Source organism: Saccostrea cucullata, unplaced genomic scaffold (genome assembly GCF_032062105.1).
Source record: "Saccostrea cucullata isolate Sc308-1 unplaced genomic scaffold, CSIRO_AGI_Scuc_v1 ctg2151, whole genome shotgun sequence".
Classification (NCBI taxonomy): Eukaryota; Metazoa; Mollusca; class Bivalvia; order Ostreida; family Ostreidae; genus Saccostrea; species Saccostrea cuccullata.
This window is the reverse complement of record NW_026922243.1, coordinates 72,363-96,982: the sequence shown is the minus strand read 5'-3', so window position 1 is coordinate 96,982 and position 24,620 is coordinate 72,363. Positions and strand designations below refer to the sequence as shown.

Here is a 24,620-nt window from a genome sequence, read left to right as displayed (position 1 = left end):
AAATTTAATTAATGCTTTAATATTTAGCAATTTTTCCTGAAAATATTTGAATTTGTATCCTGTCAAATTTATTTCTTTAGATCCAACTTCACTTTATTCCAAAAGCACATCCGCGGACACCGTTACCGTTGGAGGGATTGTTGGTGCAATTGCTGTTGTTTCAATCCTATCTGTGTTGATAATTTTGTACACCAGGTATATTGTAAGCCAATGATAAAACTTATGTTAGTTGTAAACTTTAGTTTGTTTATCCAAATTGACAAATTCACCTTCATCGTATAGATTTATAATTAACGATTTTTGAAATGTGATTAGAGCAAACCAATATAGCTGTAATACAAATGTTTATAGGATCCGTCCAAAATATTAAGAGCGTAAGTCTAAACTCCAGAAAAATAAGAGTCCAAAATACTAGGGTTGTCCCATAAAATCGTGGACAAAGCGTTTTTCTCGAAAAGTAATTGGCGCACTAAGCTGAAATTTTCAGTAAAAGTTTATTCATCATATTTAAGTGAATCATAATGTTTTTGACAATATATATATTAAAAAATAAAGATTTTATTTTGCTTGAATGTGCACAAGGTACGGTGCTACGGCGCACGGTAAAAATAGCAAGGTTATATTAGAGAAGACATAAGAATTAATTCGTAATAAATGTTTTCAATACAAGAGATTAGGATGAAAATTATTCTAATTCCATTCCTTAATCGATTCTGTCGTCTTTTTAAAAATTTCAAGGCATTTGGTTAATTTTTGGCAGTTTCCCGAGCATTTGAAATGGGAAAGTAATAAACAAAATACACGAAAAATGGCGACTTTTTATGACGTTACGGCGCACCGGAGAGCAGTTCAGAGAGATTAGGATGTTGTATTGATGCCTTAAGAGACTTTAAATAAATATAGAAGAAAAGAAATATGAAAAATACCACCAGATCTTTAGTATATAAATGAAACGAAAGTTTTCTTAGTGAAGTCTTAGTGGTCGAGTCCTCGGATAGTACAAAACATATGGACAGACTGCCATTTGTAATAGCAAAGGACGCTGTCACTGTCGACCGTCGATGTGAGATTCTCTTTTAGTTGAATGATGGTGAGAATACTGTCTGTAACTTGCTAAAAAATATTCAGAAGATCGCATGAGTGTGCCACATTGGTTTCTTAACTGGTTATAGATACTCACATATGTAAATCAATAAAATTTCTAAATTTAAGTGGGGCTTATCCAACTTTAAGTTTAGCAAAGATGAAACGTGACGCTGTTTTAGACGCTTTGACGTTATCATCCGTGCGCCGTAGGACGATACAGTACATAACATAAAATATCACAATTTGTTTACCTATGCATATATCTATTTGAAATTTGCTATGTATATTCATATTTTATCTACTAAAAAGCTGTGAAAATTTCAGAACGCAGTGATGATTATTTTTCAAACTATACAACTTGTCCACGATTGTACGGGACCACCCTCGTATTAATACCCAAAATAGTCCAGAAAGAGACGTAAAGTGATTCAAAGGAATTTAGAAAGAATCCAAAGAAGGATAATTCCCTAGAATGAGTCCTAAGAATGATAATAAAATAAGAATACCGCATTTAAGATAAAAACAGTGTATTTTGTGCTCAGAGGGTATTCCTGGTCCCAGATATACATGTACAATGTAAAAATACATTTCAATGGCCATCTTACCATTATAAACCACCTACGCTTTATCCGTAGGTCTGTCTGTTGATAATGACCTCCAACACGGTATCACTCTTAAATACAGGTAAACACACATATTAAAATTTATGGATTCAGTCCCCATCTCTGCACCACAGGGGTTCTAGCCCTTAGCTCCTTTACTTTAGTACTTCAAAGTCCTATATTTTATTATTCTTGATCAAGAATCTTAATATTTACGTTGCATTTCCGTTCAAATATTATAACTTAGTATCGATGAGCTCGATTGGTCTATTCTGATCATTTCCTTTACAAAATGATTTACATAATTATAGTTCATTGCACCAACAACAACATCCAATTTGTTCTAAAAAAAGATAATTATAGTTCATGGAATTAAAGTCCCTTTGCCAATTATAAAGCCACTGTATGTGGTACACTGTATAGTACATCTTGGTTTAATAAACTTTTCTTTCATTTTACTGTCACTACTAAGTTTACTATTAATAACTAAAATGATTATGAAATTAATATAGTTCAAGTTTGAATTGTTCAAATAAAACGACCGTTCTAAACGCTATTGGTTTACAATATTTTTTCACAATGCTAGTTTAAATTCAACCATATAAAATTGAATAATTTATTTCCAGTTTGTTTAAGGGGTGCATGTAGTATTTTGAAAAAGTAGTGTATAATATGGAAATACTGAATATTTTAAAAAAGAATAGTGCCAAGAAACTAAGCGAAATTTCTTTAACAAATTTAAAACAAGAAGCTTTTTTTTATTCCTAGAGCAAATTTATCTTAAGCTGCGTTTCGGTTTTTAAATGCTTATTCAATTTTACTTCACCTGCTCTCTGCTTTTTGTTGTAGATTGAGAAGGAAACAATACAAAGGAAATAGAACTGATTCTGATGGAGGAATTCGAATTTCGAAAATAGAACTAAAACGTAAACAGGCAAAAAAATATTCTATTTTAATTTTTTACAAAAAAAATATTTCATTATGCCAAACAAAACGATCTGCTTATTGACTTCAATTGAAGTTTCGGTAATAACATCTTATCGATTATGCAATACAATTGTAAATGCAATGTACTTTATTTCTTACTTACACAAAGACACAATTGCTCTTGGGAAAGACAGAAGTGTGAAGGAGAAGAACTTTTCTGATGTTCTGAAGGCTCCAGATGATACCTATGAACCATCAAAGAGGGGTCAACCAACTAATAAAACAATTCTTGTAGAAAACTTACACGTTATTATAGCAAAGATGGCTGCTTCTGAAAATTCTGGCTTTAAACAAGAATACAGAGTACAAGATATATTTTGTAAAATTGATTCCTAATTGATTGAACTTTAAATTTTGTACTTCCACTCTATATGATTGTTTTACAGTGCATATAAATAAATGCAGTTTCTGTTTACTTTAGGAAATTCCAAAAGGAGAACTTCATCCTTGCGAAGAAGGCAAAAAACCAGAGAACAAACTACGAAATAGATACACAACCACATTCCCTTGTGAGTCTTAGAATTAACTTAAGATTACACTACTAAGTAAGAATAGATTTTTGCGAAAATGTCAATGACCTTTTTATGAGCGAGACAAAATTTTCACGAATTGTGGTTATCGTTCAATATGTTATACATTTACTATGAAACGCGAGAATGAACTCTTTGCGAACATATTGTCTTGTATAATTTACGCGAAAGTAAAGTTCTCGCGAAGAATTTTTTTTTTTGGACTTTTAATATAATAGCAACTTTTTTTTTGTTTTGATTGATAGATGACCATTCTCGAGTTGTACTAAAGACCTCATCAGCTAATGAAGGAGATTATATCAATGCTAATTATCTCGAAGTATGTACCAAACATCTAACGATACAGCTCGCAAAAATTGCCCTATGATTAAACATTCACATCTTAATAGAGTGCGAACTGATTCGTTTTGCAGGGATATTTATAATCAAATTATTTCAAGATTAATTCATAAGTTTAATGAAACAATTGGAGACGAAAATAAAGTTTATGTTTCTTTTCTTTGAAAACAATTGGTAGCCGTTTTATTGTATTAAATGTATTTAGGTTTATGCATGACAAATCAAGTTTTTAAAGTCCATATGGATAAGTAATTCGACGAAGCATTTTCATCTTCTGCTGAGCTTAATGTATCAATTAACCTATAAATTGTCAAGAATACTTGAATTTCTTTTTATCAGTTGTTTAAGAAACCCATTCTTATAAACGTGTATAGATTCTTTCACATTACATGCCTGGTGTATACTCGCAATTATACATGTATATACATTATTTAAAAATAAACTTTTATATGGTTTGTACAATAGGATGCATTTGGAAAACGATCGTACATTGCTACACAAGGTAGGTCACCTTAATGTAAATGAACATAATTTTTTATTCTTTTGAGTTGTTCTCGTTTTTTTATGTTTCGTACAAAAATAACTCCATTTCAATATATTTTGGTAAATATTCCTTACTTTTTTTTTAGGAAAACGTATTGAGGAATTGTATCTTTGTTCATCTAAATTATGAACGATTTCAAAGTATCTTTTCTCTTTTGATGTCCTATAATAATGCATTGCATTTTTTTCTCAGTTGTCTTTGAAATATATTGAAATTTAGGGATAAGAATGTAATTAAAAAACATATTCATTTATCTTCATCACTTTTTTAAAAATCCAATTCATGTCATTGACAGCTGTTTTTTCACTGAAAATGAAAGTCGTAAATTTACTTCTCTTGTTGTTTGTCAATTGCAAAATTATTTTGTTAAAAAAACATTCTGATTGTACACACAAGCACTTTGAAGGTTTTTAAAAAGATTTTTTAGTTTCTGATTGACAAGAGCTACATGTATGTGGTTTTTGGAGACCAGGTTTTCTGACAATATTGGAAATACCATGGGTAGCAATCGTGTCCCGTTATCAGCACATCCTTTTGTATTCATGTGAGGCAAACTTTCAAGAAAATCTCTTACGTGAAAAAAAAAAAGAAATACATCGCCTTCCGTGGCCTTCAACTCGATATTTAAATATGTCGACGACGTATTTACAATAAACAATGGTTATGTCTATTCTTTTGTCGATGCGATATTTCCCGCTGAGTTTGAGATAGAAGATACCACTCCCGCTGAGTTTGAGATAGAAGATACCACAGAGTCTGACACATCTGTTTCGCATCAAGATATTTTACTTGAAAAAGACGTTAATGAACCATGCAGTCTAACAGCTAAGCTTTAAGACAAACAAAATGCATGAGTTTAACTTTTCAATCGTCCTTTTCTACTTATGCAGCAATAAAGATTCATCACCTGCATACGCTGTTGATATCTCTCCGTTGATTTGATATGCAACAGCATGCTCTGCTTATATGAACATTTCTTTATAACAAGGTGAAGTCAAAGTTCGTTAGTTCTTTGGTCAAGTCATTGACCTTGTCAGCAAATACAATTCATAATTAAGACAAATGCTGGCCGACGTTTTTCATTCTATTTGTTTGTGCAAAAATATTGTTTTGTTATTTCCCGATCTGGAGAAGGGGCAGATGCAACCAGTTGTTAGGGGAGCTCATTCCTTCGTGGCACCTGATCCCATCGTTGATGTTTTGGAGGTCTGTGTTTGCTCTGCTGATATTGTATATTGTTTAATGGATTTTCGTAACCTTGGATACTGCGTGTTATCTCCATATATTTCATTCATTTAATGATGCCGCAAAATGAATAAAACATTGTGTTTTGTCGCATTTACACAGTTGCATTGTTTAAATTTAAGTTTCATGCCTCTTAAAATAGTATTCAGTTTCATGTGATCCACTTCTCTATTTCTTTTGCCTTCTCTCTCCCTCTCTCTCTCTATAGATCGATCGATCAATATTGAATTCCTCCTAAGACTAATTGGATCTCATTCGATTTGACTTTAAGAAAAAGAAGTGTCATTGGCATAATATACATTGTATTAAGTTATTCCTGCCTTAACGAATTCTGATACATTCTTTTGAGACCTTCTGTGAGAAATTGCAACGGGAGAAGTGTACATTTGATTTATTTAAAACAAAATAAAATACTCTGCATAATGATTTTTTTTAAATTCATTTTTGATTGGATATAACTTTGTTATGATTTTTTTTTTCAAACGCAAACTACTTTTAATTAGGTCCCAAACCAAAGACAATTCCTGATTTTTGGAAAATGATATGGCAAGAGAATGTGTCCATCATCGTTTGCTTGACCAATCTTAAAGAAGGGGATAAGGTTTGTAAATAATTGTGTTATTTATTCAGCGATATACATGTAGTTAAGTCCCTTAACTTTTAACTTAATAGATACATGTATAAAATAATTTCTTTTTTCGCAGTACAGTTAAGGCAACATTTTCTACAAAAAGTCACGGAATCCGATACATATAATGTTTAATAGTATTATTTTTGAGCAAGACACTCTGGTAAAAATAGCTATTTGTTATCTTGAAGAGTATGCCAATCGCTTTTCACATCGGTATTTTTTGACATCATGTGACCCCTGGAGGTCACGTGGGCTCCGATTTTAGGTCAAAAACTGAGACGTCAAATTTAACCAAAAAGTGCAAGGGCAAGGCAAACAAAAAATTAACTGCACAATGTTTTATGTTGTCTCTATGTATCTATACTTTCTCAAAAGTGATGCTCATTCAGTTAGTTTTCCGATATAATTAAGTTATTCAGCTAAAACAGACAGTAATGCATGAAAAATAGGATATTTTCCTAATTTCATCGCGAATTGTAAATTAACTAAATGATTACAAAGAAATGAGCATCACTTTTTGAAAACTTTACAATAAAATAAATAATTTAAAATAAAAACCTGCTTTTTAGATTGTCGCCTTGCGCTTGCACTTTCTGATTAAAAATTGAAATTTTGGAAGAGTCAATCTAATTATAGTTTTCAAACGCATCAATGACCCAGCATGGGAGATAACTCTTGAGTACTTGATATAGTTTATTTACCTTGTATATTTTAATCAAATATACAAGCGGACAGGAATGGACTCTTTTTTTACTAAATCAAAACGGTATGCATAAAATCCTTGATGTTTCTCTCTATTCTGTGTATTCATTCTCCATACATTGTTTACATTTAATGTCTTTCAAACCTCCCGCATTTCCTCAAAGATGTGTATGTACATGTAGTATTACACACACATAGGTCTAATACATATTGCCGATATACATGTATTTATGTAGAACACAAATTGTTAATTAAGTTATAGGATCCATTAATAATTAATTAGATAATTATACCCCTCTCTCACTACTGTACGCATACGCGTCGGAACCGGGGGGGGGGGGCTTTGCCTCCCTATTTATTTACAAATTATATACATAATGTAGGCATTGGAGTTTACCTTTTTCTTTTGGTTTAGCCCCCCTTTCATTTTGCTTCCAACGCCTATGGTACACACACTTGTGTTAATATTTTTTTCTTTCTGCATACATGATCATGTTCTACGATCGCTTTTAATTAGACTGCTCACTGTTAATTAAGGGATTTAAACAAGTTATGTTTTAGGAACTAATTAAAAGGGATTGGGGTATACTCCTTTATTTGTTTAGGGGACAACTATTTTATTTTAAGGTTGTCAGAGGGGCTGGCAGATTTTATAAATAAATACTTGCAGATCAGTGATCCCCCCTCTCACAAATCAGAGTCTTTTTTTTCATTTTTTTTGCTTGTTAGACTTTTCAATGAAGAGGAAAATAAATAAATAATCTGTTCTTCATCTTATTGATCGGAAATAAATATTAATCTGTCCTTCATTGACATGAAAATGAAAAATATGACTTCGAAAAACTTGCCAGCCCCCCTCCCCTTTCCTCAGAATCAAATGGTGGTCCCCTATCCAATTTTGAATCAATTCGGGGGATCTCTTGTCTCCTGTTTTTGGTAATATTATTGAAAAATGAATGAACACAATGCACATGTTGGAAATAAGTGCCCTCCACACAAAATAGTATGCAAGTTAAGATTCTCAAATCTTAATAGTCTTTTCAACACCTGTACAGTAAATACATGAAAAAGTCAAATTATTATTTATCTAGAAAATTTATTTAAAAAACATTTCTTTTCAAATCCAACGACAGACTAGGAATGCTGGACAGGTGCAAATTATTTCCTTCACTTCAAGTTCTGACTTCTTGTGGATAAAATGCATTCTGAAAATATTAAAAAAATCATGAAATACCATAATTGAAAGTAATTTGTGTTTTAAAAAATGAAATGAAAAATGTATTGAAACATTTAACATAGAATGTATACAAGTTTTCAATTCTTCTGTTAGTTTTATTATCAAAACTTTGTATGATCTATAGCTTATATTGAGCATACCATTTTCCTTAAATGATGGATTAACTTGTTGCCTGAGTGAATCCATTAGTCCAACATTTTGGGAATAGCTATGCCTACAACACAATATATATATGCAGTTATATGAGATTACTAAATATTTATTGTAGAATAAAATAGCATTACATTTGACAAAACAAATTATGCTACATTGTATACTGTAGTGATTTATGTTATTCATATAAATGGAAAAAAAATGTGTTACAAAACTTCCCTGGGAAAGTGAAACCTCTGATTTACAATAGTTATTAATAGAATATTTTCTAAATAAAACATTCTGAGTTTCTCCTTTACCAAAATGAAAAAAAAAAAACCAAACAAACAAACAACATGCATAATTTAAAACTGAAATGCTTTAGAAGTATACATACCCTGTGGAGAAATGATGCATTTTTTATTTATTCATTCTTTAAGCCTGAAACTCTTGACAGCTACAATGATAAAAGTATTATATAAATATTTTTAATGTACATGTAAACAAAAAATGAATAATTTTTTTTTTTCATTAATTTAGAAATTCTACAATATACAACCATAGATCTGAAGTGGGGTTTCTCTGTTTTCAACAAAATGATACTGATATTTTTTTTGTAATTGTTTAGCATATTTGTATGCAACTAGTCACTAGTGAATCATTGAGTGAAACAATGAAAACATCTCATTTAATTTAGTTTTAATTTGTGTAACTGATGACCTCCATAATTACACATATTGTCTCAAAGAAAATAAGCTAATTGACAAGAACTCAGTACATATTTAGTGCAATTAATTTTTAACAATAATTTAATAATAAAAAGTGTGCAATTTAGTTTAGGGAAGGGGGGGGGGGGGACGGTTACACACAACGCACTGCATTACAATTTTTCACTGACTGTGATACATGTAATACATTTAAATGAACATGTACACACTCGGTTTTTTTTATGTAAACAAAAGAATGTCTACATATTGTAGATCTACACATGTATCTACGTATGCATATACATACCTGGCCTGGAATAGCAGCGCAGCGATAGATCTACGAAGCTGGTGCAAATCGTCTCAGTTTTCTGCTTATAATGTCCTCATATTCTCGTAAAAGGGAAAAGCAATGCCTTGTCTCTTATTTTATCCCTTATTTCTTTAAAGATTGTGTGGTTATTGCATTTAAATCCACTGCAAATTTCAGCTGATGCCGCCACGTTTGTAGATGTAAACAACATTCCGTGTCACCGAGTGCAAGCGCTTGGCTGAAGCCGAATGCAGCCAAACGACTCATTAAAAAGAGAATTATTTTAAAGACATGCTACTTTATATACGAGAAAATCACTAATTATTTTCTATTTAAACATGAAGATATTGCTGTTTATTACAAAGTCTTGCAAATATCGGTAAATAGTTATATCGAGCACCATTTCCTTATAAGGATTAATAAGGGAGGAGCAACTGTCATGACGTCAGATCTCATTATGACTTCATTACCATATTTTTTTCATGTGTTGCCTTAACTGTACTGCGTTTTTTTACAATATTTAGCCATAACATTTTTGGCTATTTAAAATTTGAACAGTCAAAACAACTTTTAAGTAGGGTTAATTATATCTATTAAAGATGATTCGATTTAATTAGCTCCTTAATTGTTTCTCCCCTTCTACAAACACATTCGAGTTGATAATTCCTTAATAATTCTCTGTTTTGATATTGTTTCTCTTTCTAGACAAAATGTGCACAATATTGGCCAAGCACCAAAGATAAACTGATTGGTGATGTTCTTGTAAAAAATATAGAAGAAAAATGTCATGCTAATTACACAATAAGGCGATTCAAAATCAACAAACGTGTGGTAATACAAAACTGTATCCTTTATTTCCTGTCTTTTTAATCATTTATTTTATTTTATTTATTTATTTTTCTTTTTTGGAATGAGTTTCATCATGATTTATTTAATCTGGGCTAATTAAATTATATTGATACATCCGATTTAGTTTACTTTCATGCTTAAAAAATGTAAAGGAATTCTTTTGGCATTCATCTATGAAGACTCACACTTCACAATGCTATTGTGTTATTTTCTGCGAACCTTTTAACATCATATTTCATAAAATCTGTAAAAATATTTGAATTATCCATCTAATTTTGATTCTAAACGTTTACCCAGCTCTTTTTTTTTAAATAAATGCTCTCATGTAAAAGACACAACTTTAATTTATGACATCAAATTGGGAGAAAAAACATCCATCCAATTTGCATAACTAAAGAGAGATAGATTACTTAAATATCGGTCATGTGCGATGAAAATTGCTGAGAAAACTAAAACATTTGTCAACAAACAGACGGACACACACAGACAGACACGGAAAGGTAAATAGAACAACCACTCCTTTTGAGCTCCGGATATACTTAAATGAACCGGTAATTATGGTATTAAATATCTGTTGAACCTTTCATTTGTACATAAGGAGGGGGTTCGTTGACAATATTTTTGTATATATTGACATAGGATTAGGAGACCGAACAAGAAGGAAGTATAATGTAATTTTTACAACAAAAAAAAATGGCAATGGTACAGCCAACGTTATTAAACAACTATTATGGAAACTTTCCCATACATTTTATTTTTTTATGTTATTAACTAAAATTGAAGCTTGTTTGTTTTGATGTTGTTTAACGTCCCTCTCTTGTATTTATCACTCATGGAGACGCCACTACTTGCCGGTGGAGAACTTTGGAGAGTTTTGTCCTATACCCGGCACTCAGGGCCAATGAGCGGGGAAGAATGTTTTTCCTGGCAGCTCCTACGACACGGGACCTCGCTTTATACGGTCTCATCCGAAGGACCAGTCTCCACGTCCCACAGTCGTATTCGAACCCGCGACGTAAGGATCAACTCCTCATCTCGCGACTCTAGAGAAGGCGCTCTTACCACTGCGCCATGCGGATGACAACTAAAATGCATAATATGTTATTTTTTTTTAATGAAAAAAGTGGTCTATGTGAGTCTTGATTTTGAATTTTTGGATTGAATATAAGGTAGTAGTCTTCACAACAAACTTGATCTGAAAATAATGATAACAATGCATTAAAAACATAATTTTGTTACATATAAAAAGTCAGTAGAAATCAGCAATGCACCCTAGATTAAAATTTTTAAATGAATTACTCAGGAAAAAGCTTGCAAATATTTTTAAAAAGCATTATAGCGTATGTAAGATAATTCTCAGCTCTTAGGTATATAATAATGCAGCCACAGCATTTAAATACATGTCTAACTCAAAAGTATTGTTGGCAAACCTTAGAAAAAGCATGAACAAATTTTCAATATTGAGGAAGGTGAAACTTTTCTTTCTTTGCTCAATCAAAAGTATGGAAAGCAAATTCAACAATAATGTAAAACTAGTTAATAGAAGCCTAGTGTTATAAGATATTTATTTCTTATTTGCAAAATATTTGATGATCCAAGAAGTTTATTTTGGTAAATCAATGATTTGAATGTAATAACAGAGAGTCATAACACTTTTACTTAAGTTTGTTTTTTTTTCAAAGCAATTGATCACATTGAAAATGACTGAAGTAAGTTTTTGAACTTTTATTTGAATGCAATTTTGTTTTATCGTTGGCGTTTTTAACCAAAATTGAATGCAAAGAGAAGCAACAAAGGTCATATAATCACATTTATACGTGATTTAGAAACAATAGCAGATATATAACCGATATATATTACTAAAGGAAACAAATGATAGCCGAAAGCTATTTGGATTTATTTTTTTTTACATAAATAAAGTACAAGAAAACGAAAGCATAATGTATATATTTTCCTTGTGAATCTTAATATTCATTCCCTTAAAAAGACTATTTATATAGGAACATCTTCTGTAAAATGGTGGGAATTTTTTTACTTAAATTCATTTAAAGTCACATGTCTTCTCTAACACTTATCTATAAATGCAGGCAATTGTTTGTGCAAATGTTCTTATAATTGTACATTTAAAAAAAATGAAGTACCTAAATCATGTTTTTCATCAAATGAAATGGAAGACATTCTACAAAAAATAAGGCATTGTTCTTCGGAATTCCTGCAAACATACATAATTTTTTTTTTTTTTTTTTTTTTTTTTTTTGAAAGATAAGAACAATTTTTTTTTCAGAAAAGGGTCTAAGGAATCAATTCCTTCTTAAACAAACAAACAAAAAAAAGGTAAAGGCCTACCTGTTTATATCTGTAATTTTCCATAGTCCTTTATGATTATTGTCATGTAGATTTGACACATTCATCATTCTTTAATGTCTCTACCGAATTTTTTCAACTAATTTCTGTCATTAAATTCGGCAGGCCAAATTTTATGCTTTGCTCATATTCACTTAAGCTACGAATTCCAAGTGCATACCTCTTTTACACTTTCCGATTGAGAGGAGGTGTCAAATGGTGTCAAAAATACACGAATTTCCTACACATGCGTATTTGCTGAGATTTGGATTAGAATGTTATCACTTAAACGTGTAACGATGCAGTGATTTAAAATAAGCATTCTTTCTAAAGACTTTCATAACTCTTGATTTTTGTCACACTGTTAACCCCCCCGTACATATACTCTTTTAAGAGATCCTGATAGGCCTAATCTTTTTATAAATATATTAACGAATGAAACTTTGACAGCTTTTTAAATCGAGAATTCTTTCAAGACATGTACCGGTATATTTAAATGTACAACAGAGATATTTACATGCATGTAGATGTGGTCCAACAAGTATAGCAAACCACAAGAAAATGTTTTTTATTATTGAATTTGGCATAATTTCGTTTATCCGTGAGAATTGAAGGTTGTTTTATCTCCGGGGACAGAGTTATACCCCTTGGACTTATTATTGGAATTATTCCAATGATTTGCAGTTTCTAATTAATTTTCTTTGCAGAGATTGCACATACTCAAATGAAATAAGGTATTCAGATTTTGCATTTACATGTACACACGTATACATTTCATAATGTAAACTGTCTTTAATAAAAGTTTGTGCACCCCTAAATGTCTGTCTAAGGGGGTGGCATATGTGTTTCACAAACATCTTTTGTTTGTCTTTTTCCCCCAACGTGCTTTCAAATAGTTAATTGAAATCTTTTTCTTGTGTTTAGGCACCATATATTTTACAAAACATGGGTTTTTTGTTAGTGCATAGAATAACCTTTAAAAATTGTCAAGACATAATAGGGGTCCTTTGTGTTTTGATCCATTATAACTTCTCTACAAATATTTAATATGTTCCAACAGTCATTCCATAAAAAAAATAGTAAGAATGACATCATCATCATCAATCGTAGTAAGAAAATGATAAAATAATTGCGTAAGACTTTTCGAAATAAGACATCAAATAAGATATAAGGTGATATAAAATTTAGAATTAATTTAAAATAAACATTGTTTATTTCTTCATATTTTTTTCTAAATTGATGTGTAGGCGATTTTTTTTTTAAATCGACGTTCCTGCGTGGCACAGTGGTAGAACATCTGCTCTATAGCCGAGGAGTAAGGATGATTGACACTGCGTCGCGGTTTAAAATCCGACTTTCTGTCGAGGAGACCTGACTTTCGTATGTGGCCGTATAAACAGAGATCTTCAGCGGCAAGTGGCGGCGTTTCCATTTGAGTAAAAATTGTCAAGACGGACGTAAAATAATATCTAATCCATTAATTAATCTACATTAGACTTAGCAATTAGAATAAGCTTTGATTGAAGTAAATTCGGCCTATTTCAAAGGCGCAGTTGATTTTTTGAATATTCTACGGCAAACTGTGCGCACATTAACAATTAATTATGATGTTATTTGTTTCTTTGTTTATTAAAAACGCTAAGAGGAACATTATGGATTATAAAATGCATATATAATAATAAGAATGATAATAATAATAATTAGAGTTTTGCATTGATCATGAAAATAATTTTCAAAATTCCATTATTTAAATACAGCTTATATAATGTTTGTAATCTTAAATTAAAGGAAAAAACAACTAGGGAAGTTGTTATGTTTCACTACACAAGATGGCCAGACCACGGGGTTCCTGCCCCACTCAGTCTTGTTATATTCCATCGTCACGTGATGAGAGTATCTTCACAACACCCTGCAAAATATACTGTGGTACACTGCAGGTTCGAATCCCTCATCAACATCTCTCTCTCTCTCTCTCTCGTGATCATTTGTTCATTAATTATCCTAATATGAACATTTCTATGTGTCACAAACTGTCACGGTAGATCAGGTGGAAGATTGCTAGCTCCATGATTGAAAGGTTGTTTGTTTGAATCACGACCGTGACTGACCCTAAGTCCATATCAATAGATATCAAATGTTCCTGCGCCAAGCGTCCGACAATTTGAAGTTAAAGTCGCGGGTCTTTTAAATGACCTCAAAAACCGAGGTCATTGGTCATGGTATTCGGTAGGCGTTAATTGGCACGATAAAGATCTCTAGCTGCTCAATAACACTGGAATATGTGACGTCTCTATATGAGTGAAAGGTTCCTAATATATTGTAAAACAACACTCAATTAATTAATCCAGTTTGTCACTTTTGAGCAAATTCATTAATGGGCATGTGGTGCTATCTTTTCTCAACGAAATAGTTTTTCAAGAATTAAGCAAAATCAAATACGTTTTGACTGAAAAATATATAAAATCCCTTCCATTTTTTTTTCATTTTTTAATACGAATACAGGTTTGGAACATCATCACATGTATATTTAAATGATATCTTGAAATGTTGTTCGTTTGCAACGGGCGACTGTATTTCATATTTATTTTTTTGAACAATTGTGTCAGCTCTTAATGGAATATTAATGCACTTAATTTTGATAATGTAAAGATTTGGTTTTGTTTTGTTTTTTCTTTTCTGTTTCTTTTCCTTTTTTAAATGCTCGAAAAAATGCTCTCTAAGCTCAGTTATTAAAGAACAGATGTAACCAAAAATCGCCGAAAATAAGTATTCACAAAATGAGACAATACATGTATATTGCTGATACGTATTATACTAGTGATCACTTATAATTACCAGTAAAATAAGGACAACAAACTAACATGCGCTTACATGTATTACGTCAGGAAAAAAGAAGACTCTCAGTATTGCAGAGAGTTTCAAAAAGAGAGATAACCCCCGCCGTCTGGACCGCTTTTGCAGACGTTTATTTTGTGTGATGGCGCGAAATTGCATTCAATATGCTGGTCAGTTCTGTAATTAAAAGACATATACATGTATCGGTTTTAAAGGTTTCGTGGCATTTATTTTTTTTTTTTTTGCTCCTTGAGGATTCCTTACAGGACTGTTTCCTTTATTATTGTATAAAAGTTAATTCAAAATGACTGAAAGGAGATAAACGTTACAAAATTTAATTTTTTGCTGAAAATATTTTTTTTTCTTAAAAATAGGGTTACGAAATGTAGGAAACCCGGGCATGACATGCCTGATTTGTTTTATATGCAGGAAAAAACCATTCTTGCTATCAACCACATACCTCTATTAAATGAACCGATTTTGAAATGCAAAATAAGTCTTATTTTCTCTATTGTCAAAAATATTTGCTGATGATCACATTTTGTAATTTTGCTTCTCCTATTATATTTCTAGCGCGGGGATTGGTAGAACCGGAACTTGCATTGCTTTAGACGCCCTCTACCGGGAAGGGGAGAGAAATGGGAAAGTCAATGTACCGATGTATGTCAGGACCATGAGAAAAGACAGAATGAACATGATACAAGGCGACGTGAGTGTCCTTAAAAGAACTGTAGGAAGATACCCATTAGATAACCCAACGTTTGTAGTCTGTAAACACTGCGTGTATTCAGATTGTATGCTCACATTTCATGTCGAAAGCAGTAGAAATATGGAATTATGGTAAACATATGCATATTCGAATGTCTAAATAATACGAGATTAAAATCGACATTTTTGCTGGCCCTTCTTAACATACAACCTTTTTAAATTGTATTAGACTCCTACTCTTTTGGATGAAAACTAGGTAAAAAAAATTTTTTTTAAGTATGTCCACAATTTTTAGTTTAATCCCAGGAGGAAAATGTACACATTAAATGCACATTTGAGATAGTCTAAATGGAAGGTATTACATTAATACTTGTGACATTCTCGACAAAAGATATATTTGCCTTCTAAAAAGTATGGAGGTTTTTTTAAAGATAAAGCCTTGGGATATAATTTTTTTTACGAATATGTTGAAAAAAAGCATAGAATGCTACTTATATAAAAAGTAACAAAACCCGCTTTTTAAATTAAAAAAAAAGCTTTCAAGTTTAAAAAGCTAATACGACGATTACGTTTTTGACATAATATTTCCTTTATTGAATAATCTGCTTGGAGCTGTTTATTCAATCACTTAGGTAGTCCATTGAAAAATAATTTCCTTGGGTGTAAATTTCCTTTAAATGCTTCCTTAAGGAAAATACAACATAAAAGGTTCTTCAATTGTCGAATCATTTAAACTTATCAAACGCAGAGATAGGATTGTCCTTATTGTAGTGTAGTATTTGCGATAAAGGAAAATTTCACGAATGATACTCACGAAAAACAATACTTTTAGTTTGCTTTTAAATGAAAAAATTGACACAGCTTCCTTATAAGGCCAATAAAAGTTTAGTTGTAGCGTCCAGTCTACCTTCCAAAACTTATCTGAAAAGAAATGTTTAATCTAAAGGGGGAAAGCATTTAGGAATATTACTCGCATTGCGCATGTTGTAATTTAATAAAACTACTGGATCATTAAAACAAAACTGTTTATCTACATAATTTTGAAAATGTTTATCGATCCAAGGATGGAATGTTTGCAAATTGAGTTTCAAAGACTTGTATTTGTTCATTTTCTGTGTTTGTGATTGATTACATAAACATGAAAAACGCAAAGCCAGTCCGTCCGCGGACTCTTAACATAAAAACAAACTCGACTGGCCTAACCTCGATATCTAAACCCGTATTTCTACCAAGGGAATTGTAAGGAAATTAAGATAAGGAAGTAAATATGTGTTCTAAATATATTACACTGAAAGCAAACAAAGATCAGGCCCTAAATTAGACATACTTTTCACATTGTTTTCACTGTTAAAAATAATCGTGAACGTACTGAACTTTTCATCTTTGTCATGCACTTCGTATTTTTTTTCTATTGATGACATATCTAACTGCAGCAGAACCGTAGCTCTCCGCGTGAGAAAATTCGGACATATAAAGCAGAGTGCTGACGATCCAAGCTTTATAAAATTTTCGGTTTACGTCACCCACCTTTTTTTTTGTCGCTCAGTTTGGGTAATATTTCTTGCATTTTATGATTTCTTTTGGTTCAAGAATGATGTCCACATATATAACCAGATAATCTATCTACATTTTTCCTTTTAACGGTTCCAGAAAATTACTTATTATCCTTCAGAATTATACAGTAAATCTGATTGGTTCAGAGCACGTCACATGAGGTGAGACAATTCGTGTTGTCTCCCTCACGCGCAGGGTGACTACTCATGTCACCCTTCAGATGACAATAAAATAGCGTAAACAAGCATGCAGGGTTACAAGTGTGTTCTCGCCCTTTGAATGAAAATTACAGTGGTTAAAGCGAGATTGTTCTTATTTATAAATGTACACTAGCTGCAGAACAGTAGCCCTCTGCTTGAGAAAATTCGGACAGATAAAGCAGAGAGCTACAGATCCAAGCGTTTAATAACCTTCGATTCACACAGTCGATTTTTTGTCGCTACTTTAGGTATTTATTTCGTGTAGTTTAAGCTTTCTATGGCTTTTAGAATTGTATCCTATATTAACCCCCTTCCCCGCAGTCACGCTTTTTAACGCATATACCATTTCATATTTTTACGGCACAGTCACGCAAATACCGTTTCCCCGCAATCACGCATTTTCACGCACTTTAAAAAGTTCAGTTAAACTTTAATTTAATGCCAATTTCCTTTTATTTAATACTTTAAAATATCTTATTAAATAAGAGAAGTTATTTTTGCATTAAAATTTAACGTCATTATATTATTTACGCTAAACTTAGGAGAAATGTGCACCACGCCATAAGGTGCTTGCGTGGAAATGGTAAATTTCTATTTATATGACGTGAACATTAAGTGTATGTTGCATAACAGTTTAGTAAGTTGTAAAGAGTTAATTCATATATTTAACTCTTATATTAAATACTTTATTTACCTTTTAACGGTCCGGAAACAATCCTGTATATAGTTTTGTAATATCGGTTTAAAAGAGTTCCATTTCGACATCCGTAACCACAAATAGCCATTTGTAGGCGTTGAGAGGTAAGCCAATGATCAGAAATTGAAGATGAATATACGATTTATTATTAAATACCCTTTAAAATCATTTTCAAAGCTGGGGAAAGTATAAAATACACGAAAAAATACTCATAGTGAGCGACAAAAAATAGTCGGCATAAATCGAAGGTTCTTACAAGCTTGGATCTGTAGTGCTCTGCTTTATCAGTCCGAATTTCTCAAGCAAAGAGCTACAGTTCTGCAGCTAAATGTACACTTGCAAAATATGCAGGATCGGTAATTAATAAATTCTAATGATGACGTCGAAGTTGTCTGTTGAATATTTTGAAAGTATGGAATCAGGGCAGAGTAGGAGAACACAAGCAAATTGATTTCTATTTTATATTCTATCTATTTATAATCCAGATTCTTCAGGATAATGAAATTATTATGGACTGTTTAAAAGCAAGATATTACTTTTTAGACCTGATGATTGCATTTGGTGATATCTCCTTCTTAAGGTAGGTCTGTACTTTCAGAATTTTCTGTCAAACTCTTTATTTTTTGATTTGAAAATCTTGAATAAGTCATAATCTAACTAAAACACCCATAAAAAACATATCTTTGCAGGTTAATTTTCATGCAACATGTCTCGGAGTATATACCTCTAAAAATGTAACAGCAAAAATTCAACATATAGAAGTGTAACATCATATTTTATTTAGCTATGTACCAAATCACATCCAATTATTGTTAAAACTTAGGAAAATTATAAATATTCATTTGTCAAGAAAATAATTGAAATTTCTATTTGAAAACACTAAAAAATTGATGTTGATTCTATCAAAATCTTTCAGAGAAAAAGCTCAAAATATCTTTATTTTAAATATTGCTCAAAATCTTATATGTTTATATGCTATTTTTTCTTCACAATTATTTAGAATTATATCTTAGGTTAGCAAAAAAACATACTTTATTATGGTCGACCAGAAAATTTTTACAAAACAGCCTTTTGAACACCTATACCCCCATTTTTGGAATATCTATTTTTTCAATCGTTTTTCGCAAAACTTATTAAAAAGTAAATTTAAAAAGATGATATAGGCTAAAAATTAAAGATAAATAGATCTCAAGTTAGTTTGTTTTAAAAAATTAAAAAGCTTTAGGTCCATAAAGGCAATTAAGAATTCTCTGTCTGTGTATGTACTAAATTACATATAGATCCTATGGACAGAGTGCAAAGTGGTTATTCCTATAAATAATGTACATTAAATGCTTTGTGTGCACAATGACACTATAATAAACAAATATATACTTGCTAAATTATTTTCAATCATCCAAAAAGATATTATTTCAATAGACATGTGTTGATCAGCCTTTTATATTAGTTTGCAAAATTAAAACCGGATCCGTAAAAGTGTGGACCTGCCTTAACAGTCCATAATTATATAATATTAATATTATCTTTAAATCCAACATTCCAAAGCCACAAAGAACTGTTTCGGACCTTTGGAAGGTATTTAAAGTATCAATAACAGGGTAAAATATTATAATTATCTATCATAGCAAGTGTAACAAAAAGCATTAACTACATGACATAATACCTGAAGGGAGTGTAAAATAAAGTGACGGCTTAAATCGAAGGTTTTCACAACGCTTGAATCTTGAGCTCTCTGGTGTATCTGTCTGAATCTTTTAAAGATATCTAAAGCTACAGTTCTGCAGCTTACTGTATAATGTAAATGTATTACCATTGCAGGTCTCATATTAAAGCATTATTGACACAGACAACCATTCGCTACTCTATGAAGACCACTTAAAAAAATCATATATAAAAACATATAAAATGTGCGACGTAAATGTATGTTAATGTAGCTAAAACTTTTGAATATGCAAACAACTTCATACCAAGTGATTGAACAAAATTTAAGATTCGTCAATTTATGTACACGAACAGTATATTTATGTGAAATTTAAAGTAAAAATGTATCTTGATATTGTGAGACATTTCCTCAAAAGCAATAAAAAATACATAGCCATATAACTGCCTTAAAAGTCAGTGTTTATTTATTAGAGAAAATTATGTTTTTTCAAAGTACTGGAGGAAATGAAAAGAAAACTAAGTAATTATTTCATTTGTGTCATAAACAATGCTGAAAATTCTAAGAGAACCTTGAATGAATTAAGAGAAAAAACGACCCTCTATTTTCTCTGTGAACAATATCTGTTTACTATCCCATAGTACTCAATTTTTTTTTTTACTTTCAGGATCAATATAAGGCAGTGTACCTTGCTCTTTGTGAATCATTCAATGGGAAATCTAGATGCCTTACAACAGAGTCATTTGTACGAGAGCTACAAGAACAGTCCTGTTACACCAACTGTGGAGAATTGGCAACAAAATCTTCTTTGTCGTCAGAATTTCAGGTGGCTACATTATTTTCTTACAAAACTAAAAAAAAAAAAACTTCATTTGACATTAGTAACAAAATGTTTCCTTTTTTTTCCAGAGAAATGAATGATTGATCGTATGTTGTTTAACGTCCCTCTCGAGCATTTTTCACTCATATGGAGACGCCACCGCATGCCGGTGGAGGGCTACAAATTTTGTCCTATGCTCGGCACTCAGGGCCTTTGAGCAGTGAGGGATCTTTTTCGTGCCAGCACCTACTGCGACACTGGGCCTCGGTTTATACGGTCTCATCCGAAGGATCGGTCTCCACATCCCACAGTGGGATTCGAACCCGCGACGTAAGGATTTACTCCTTACTTCGCGACTCTAGAGCAGACGCTCTAACCACTGCGCCACCCGGGCGACGAGAAATGAATGAGAAATATGATGTATATAAAAAAAAAATTCTCCAACTTTTTTTCCTCAAAACTCCATATTTTACTTTATCAGAAATTAATTAATGTAGCTCACTTTATTCATAATCAACTAATTAGACACACTTTTGTACAAAATGAAAATGTGATTCTAAAATACCTATTATTCAGAATCATAATATTGTATTAGGTTTTTCTTTTATCTTAGAATCAACAGTTCTTTTATTCATCTATTCATTACGAAATGAATTTCAATTAATGCCCTCATAGTGTTCGCATATAATGAATAACAATGAATTGTAGGATTTACTGTCCCTTCGAAAGGAATATGAACAGAAGGATTATGAGACCGGACGCTTAAATAAAGCTGCCAACTATACAGACAGCGTTTTGCCACGTATATTTACATATTTTATTCTTTTTTTATCAAGTGTTTTTTTTTTTTAGAAAACATTAACTTATTTGAATTCAAAATTATATCAAACAAGAAAAAAATACATTTTCAATGTAAAAAATACCTTTAAAAGAAACAGGTAGAAGATTTATGAAAATTTCTGTTCATTTTATTGCAGTTGACGAATTTTTGTGTTATTTATCTTATTCAAAGGGAAGAAACACCTACTACAACGCAGTTACACTTCAGGTCTTAACTAATCTCCAAATTTCATTACATTCATTATTTAGAAACCTTTTGAACAATTTTGAATGTGTTCGGTATTTATAAACCATGTAAATTCGTATAAGAGAAAGAAAAATCGTCGTTTTTTACGCTTCAGACTTGTAACATAAATATACATGGGTAGTAAATTTTTATTTGATAAATTGGAGTTAATGAACTTCAAATAAAGGAACTCAAGTAAATTGATTTTATTGATTTTATTTTCAAATCTGTTATTTTCTTTTAGTCCTACACAGAGAACGACAGTCTGATCAGCGCCCAGTACCCACTTCCTGACTTCACTGAAGACTTCCTCAGACTCATCAGAGACTTTGATGCTCGTGTTGTGGTTTTCATGTGTCCGCTAAAGGATTTAAAATCCGTAAGTTATGTTTTACTTTTTAAAAAATGGGTTTAAGAAATCGCTAATAGTGGTTGCTTCAGTTCAGTTCATAAATAGTTAATAATATAATCATTTTTGTCGTGTTTTCAGTCTTCTCTTTGGGTTCCGTCAAAAACTGAACATAAGACTGTCGGAAACTTTACCATTATGCAGGCTAGTTTAACAAATCAAGCAAATTTTTCAACAAGAAGCATTGTGCTTCAGCAAAACGTAAGTTGTATAATTTATACAAAAAATCATATGTTTCTTTTAAACTTAACATATACCTCTTCGACAAAATAGACCCAAACTCACATATGTATCAAAACTTTGACATTCTGAGGATGCCCCTTCTACATGTAATGTAAAACAATAATGTAAGGATTAATCTTGCGCACAATTTGTCAAAAAAGTATAAACGGTTTTTTGTCAAGAATTGATAGAAAACGGTACTGAAGTTTATTCATCCAAAAACCGCATGAAAAGTTTCAATATAATCTTGTTGAAAAGGCAAGGTTTTCCATGTATTTTGTCAATGTTCTCTTGGAGTTAACGGGGTATAGAATAACATTAAAGGATCATTGTACCTCCTATTCATTATTCAAAATATTAATAAATCTAATTGCTAATTGATTGATATTTACAGGAATCATCCCTATCACAAAAGCACTATAGATTACTTAAGTTAACTATAATTAATATAGTGAATCATTGTTTTCACTTTAGTAATTCAAAGTATTTTTACTATAGTTTCATAGTACATGTAATACAAAGTATCAGTGAATTTTTATAGTTAACTATAGTAAACTATAGATAATTATATTAAATTTGTGAGTAATATATTACATTTATAACAAGGAATTTGTTAAATGCAGGGATTAAGTGACACAAGGGTAACTGTGCTAGAATGCAAGACATGGAAAGAAGGTAAAAAGACAACGGACAAAAGAGCTTTGCTGGATGTTGTTAAAGAGGCAAAATCAGGAAAACTCAATCACGAAGGAAAAATTATCGTTTTGTCCAGGTAATTCACAATAATAATAATCTAAGTACTCTATAGATACAATAATCTAATTATATCTTGAAAGTGATGTCGCTACACGTTGTGGAGCATTCTGTGTTGTTCATAAAGCTCTGGAACAACTCTATGATAACAATAATCTAAGTACTCTTTAGATACAATGATCAAATTATATCTTGATAGTGATGGCGCCACACGTTGTGGGACATTCTGCGTGGTATATAACGCTCTAGAACAACTCTCAATGGATCAGGAAGTGGACATCTTCACCATCACACGACAACTTCAGATCCGTAGACCTGAGTTTGTGTCTAACTTGGTATATACAACCATTTTCCACTTAAGTATTATCATTAATGACCATTTGCAATTACCTTTCATCAATACCTACTTTTCTCTGCATTCAACAACGAGTTTTGGTATGTAATCATTTTCAACATATGCCTGTAAAATTTTAATATTTATTAAAGCATTTCGCGCGTCAACTTAGTACACGTACATGTAAATAAATTGAAATGTTTACTGTAGCATACGTCCATTATCCATTTACCAGCATCATAAAATCATAGCCAATTACACATCTGAACATATTTTTACACACATGTTAACTCAGTCTGAATAAGGTGTCTATGAACATGATGATTATACATGTATTTTTACATGATGATATTTTTCATTAAGAACATGGACTTCAATGTAAATAGCTCATTTGCTTTATTCTTATTAATATTAGCTTTTCAAAAGTTCATTAAGTGATGATAACAAATCGTGCTTTAAACAAACTTAACATGAATGCACACGATGTTTATTTCTCTAAAAAAGATTTATCACCTAATGAGATAAAATAGAATGAAGGAATGACTATCTTCTAATTTGGTATTTGCGACCATTAATGCTGATTTAACGGTCGCAAACTGAGTTTTACCGGCGACGCGAATACCAAAATAGAAGATGGTTATTCCCATTCTAATGCAATCCATGCATTTTGTTTGTTGTTTACGTCTTATTTTGTTGATTTCATTACATAAAATACGTCACGGGGCATTGTTTTTTTTGCGTTGCTCTATTATGACGTCACAATGAAAAGCTTCCTGCCTCGTTCATACTCGTTTTACTGCTTCAAACATCAGTGCATTAGCCAATCAAAAGGTGTTTTACAAAATAATTGCATTAAAATATATTTTCATCTTTTTTAGGAGGAGTACCAGCTTTGTTATGAGGTAGTGGCAGAATTTATTCGAAATGATTGTGTGTATGCGAATTTCTGAACGAAAAAAATCGTGTGATCTTCTCAGTGACAGATGGATTTGATCACTTTTTATATGCAATTGCTATCGTTTGTTCTTGTGAATTGATGTCAAACCATTCCTACACTATTCGTACAAGAAGTACGAGAACTTGAAAATAACAACCGTTTAACCACCAAATGTGCAATG

The 24,620-nt window shown here is 31.6% G+C and overlaps 2 protein-coding genes across 2 annotated transcripts in view; both read left to right on the top strand.

Annotated features, from left to right (window-relative positions):
- LOC134261456 (multiple epidermal growth factor-like domains protein 10) overlaps nt 1–2,857 on the top strand; it is an 8,779-nt gene extending 5,922 nt beyond the window's left edge. The window contains exons 9-11 of the mRNA XM_062743895.1: nt 81–195; nt 2,538–2,614; nt 2,847–2,857. Of these exons, the coding sequence (XP_062599879.1) occupies nt 81–195; nt 2,538–2,614; nt 2,847–2,857 (203 nt within the window). The remainder of the gene's footprint in view (nt 1–80; nt 196–2,537; nt 2,615–2,846) is intronic.
- LOC134261459 (receptor-type tyrosine-protein phosphatase alpha-like) lies at nt 2,793–24,620 on the top strand. Its single transcript, XM_062743899.1, has 16 exons — nt 2,793–2,978; nt 3,097–3,184; nt 3,451–3,524; nt 4,010–4,046; nt 5,837–5,934; nt 9,758–9,883; nt 14,033–14,181; nt 15,653–15,788; nt 20,566–20,724; nt 21,427–21,520; nt 21,696–21,766; nt 22,029–22,163; nt 22,275–22,394; nt 23,039–23,187; nt 23,368–23,503; nt 24,381–24,620. Exons 1-16 carry the CDS (start codon nt 2,937–2,939, stop codon nt 24,450–24,452), a joined length of 1,686 nt encoding a protein of 561 aa, XP_062599883.1. The 5' UTR covers nt 2,793–2,936; the 3' UTR covers nt 24,453–24,620.

Excerpts from the sequence above, each read along its gene's own strand:
- LOC134261459 (XM_062743899.1), top strand. The coding sequence starts at position 2,937 with ATGGCTGCTTCTGAAAATTCTGGCTTTAAACAAGAATACAGA. Across the intron at positions 9,884-14,032 it reads TCAAAATCAACAAACGTGTG|GAAAAAACAACTAGGGAAGT; the intron begins GTAATACAAAAC and ends CTTAAATTAAAG. Across the intron at positions 22,395-23,038 it reads GCATTGTGCTTCAGCAAAAC|GGATTAAGTGACACAAGGGT; the intron begins GTAAGTTGTATA and ends TGTTAAATGCAG.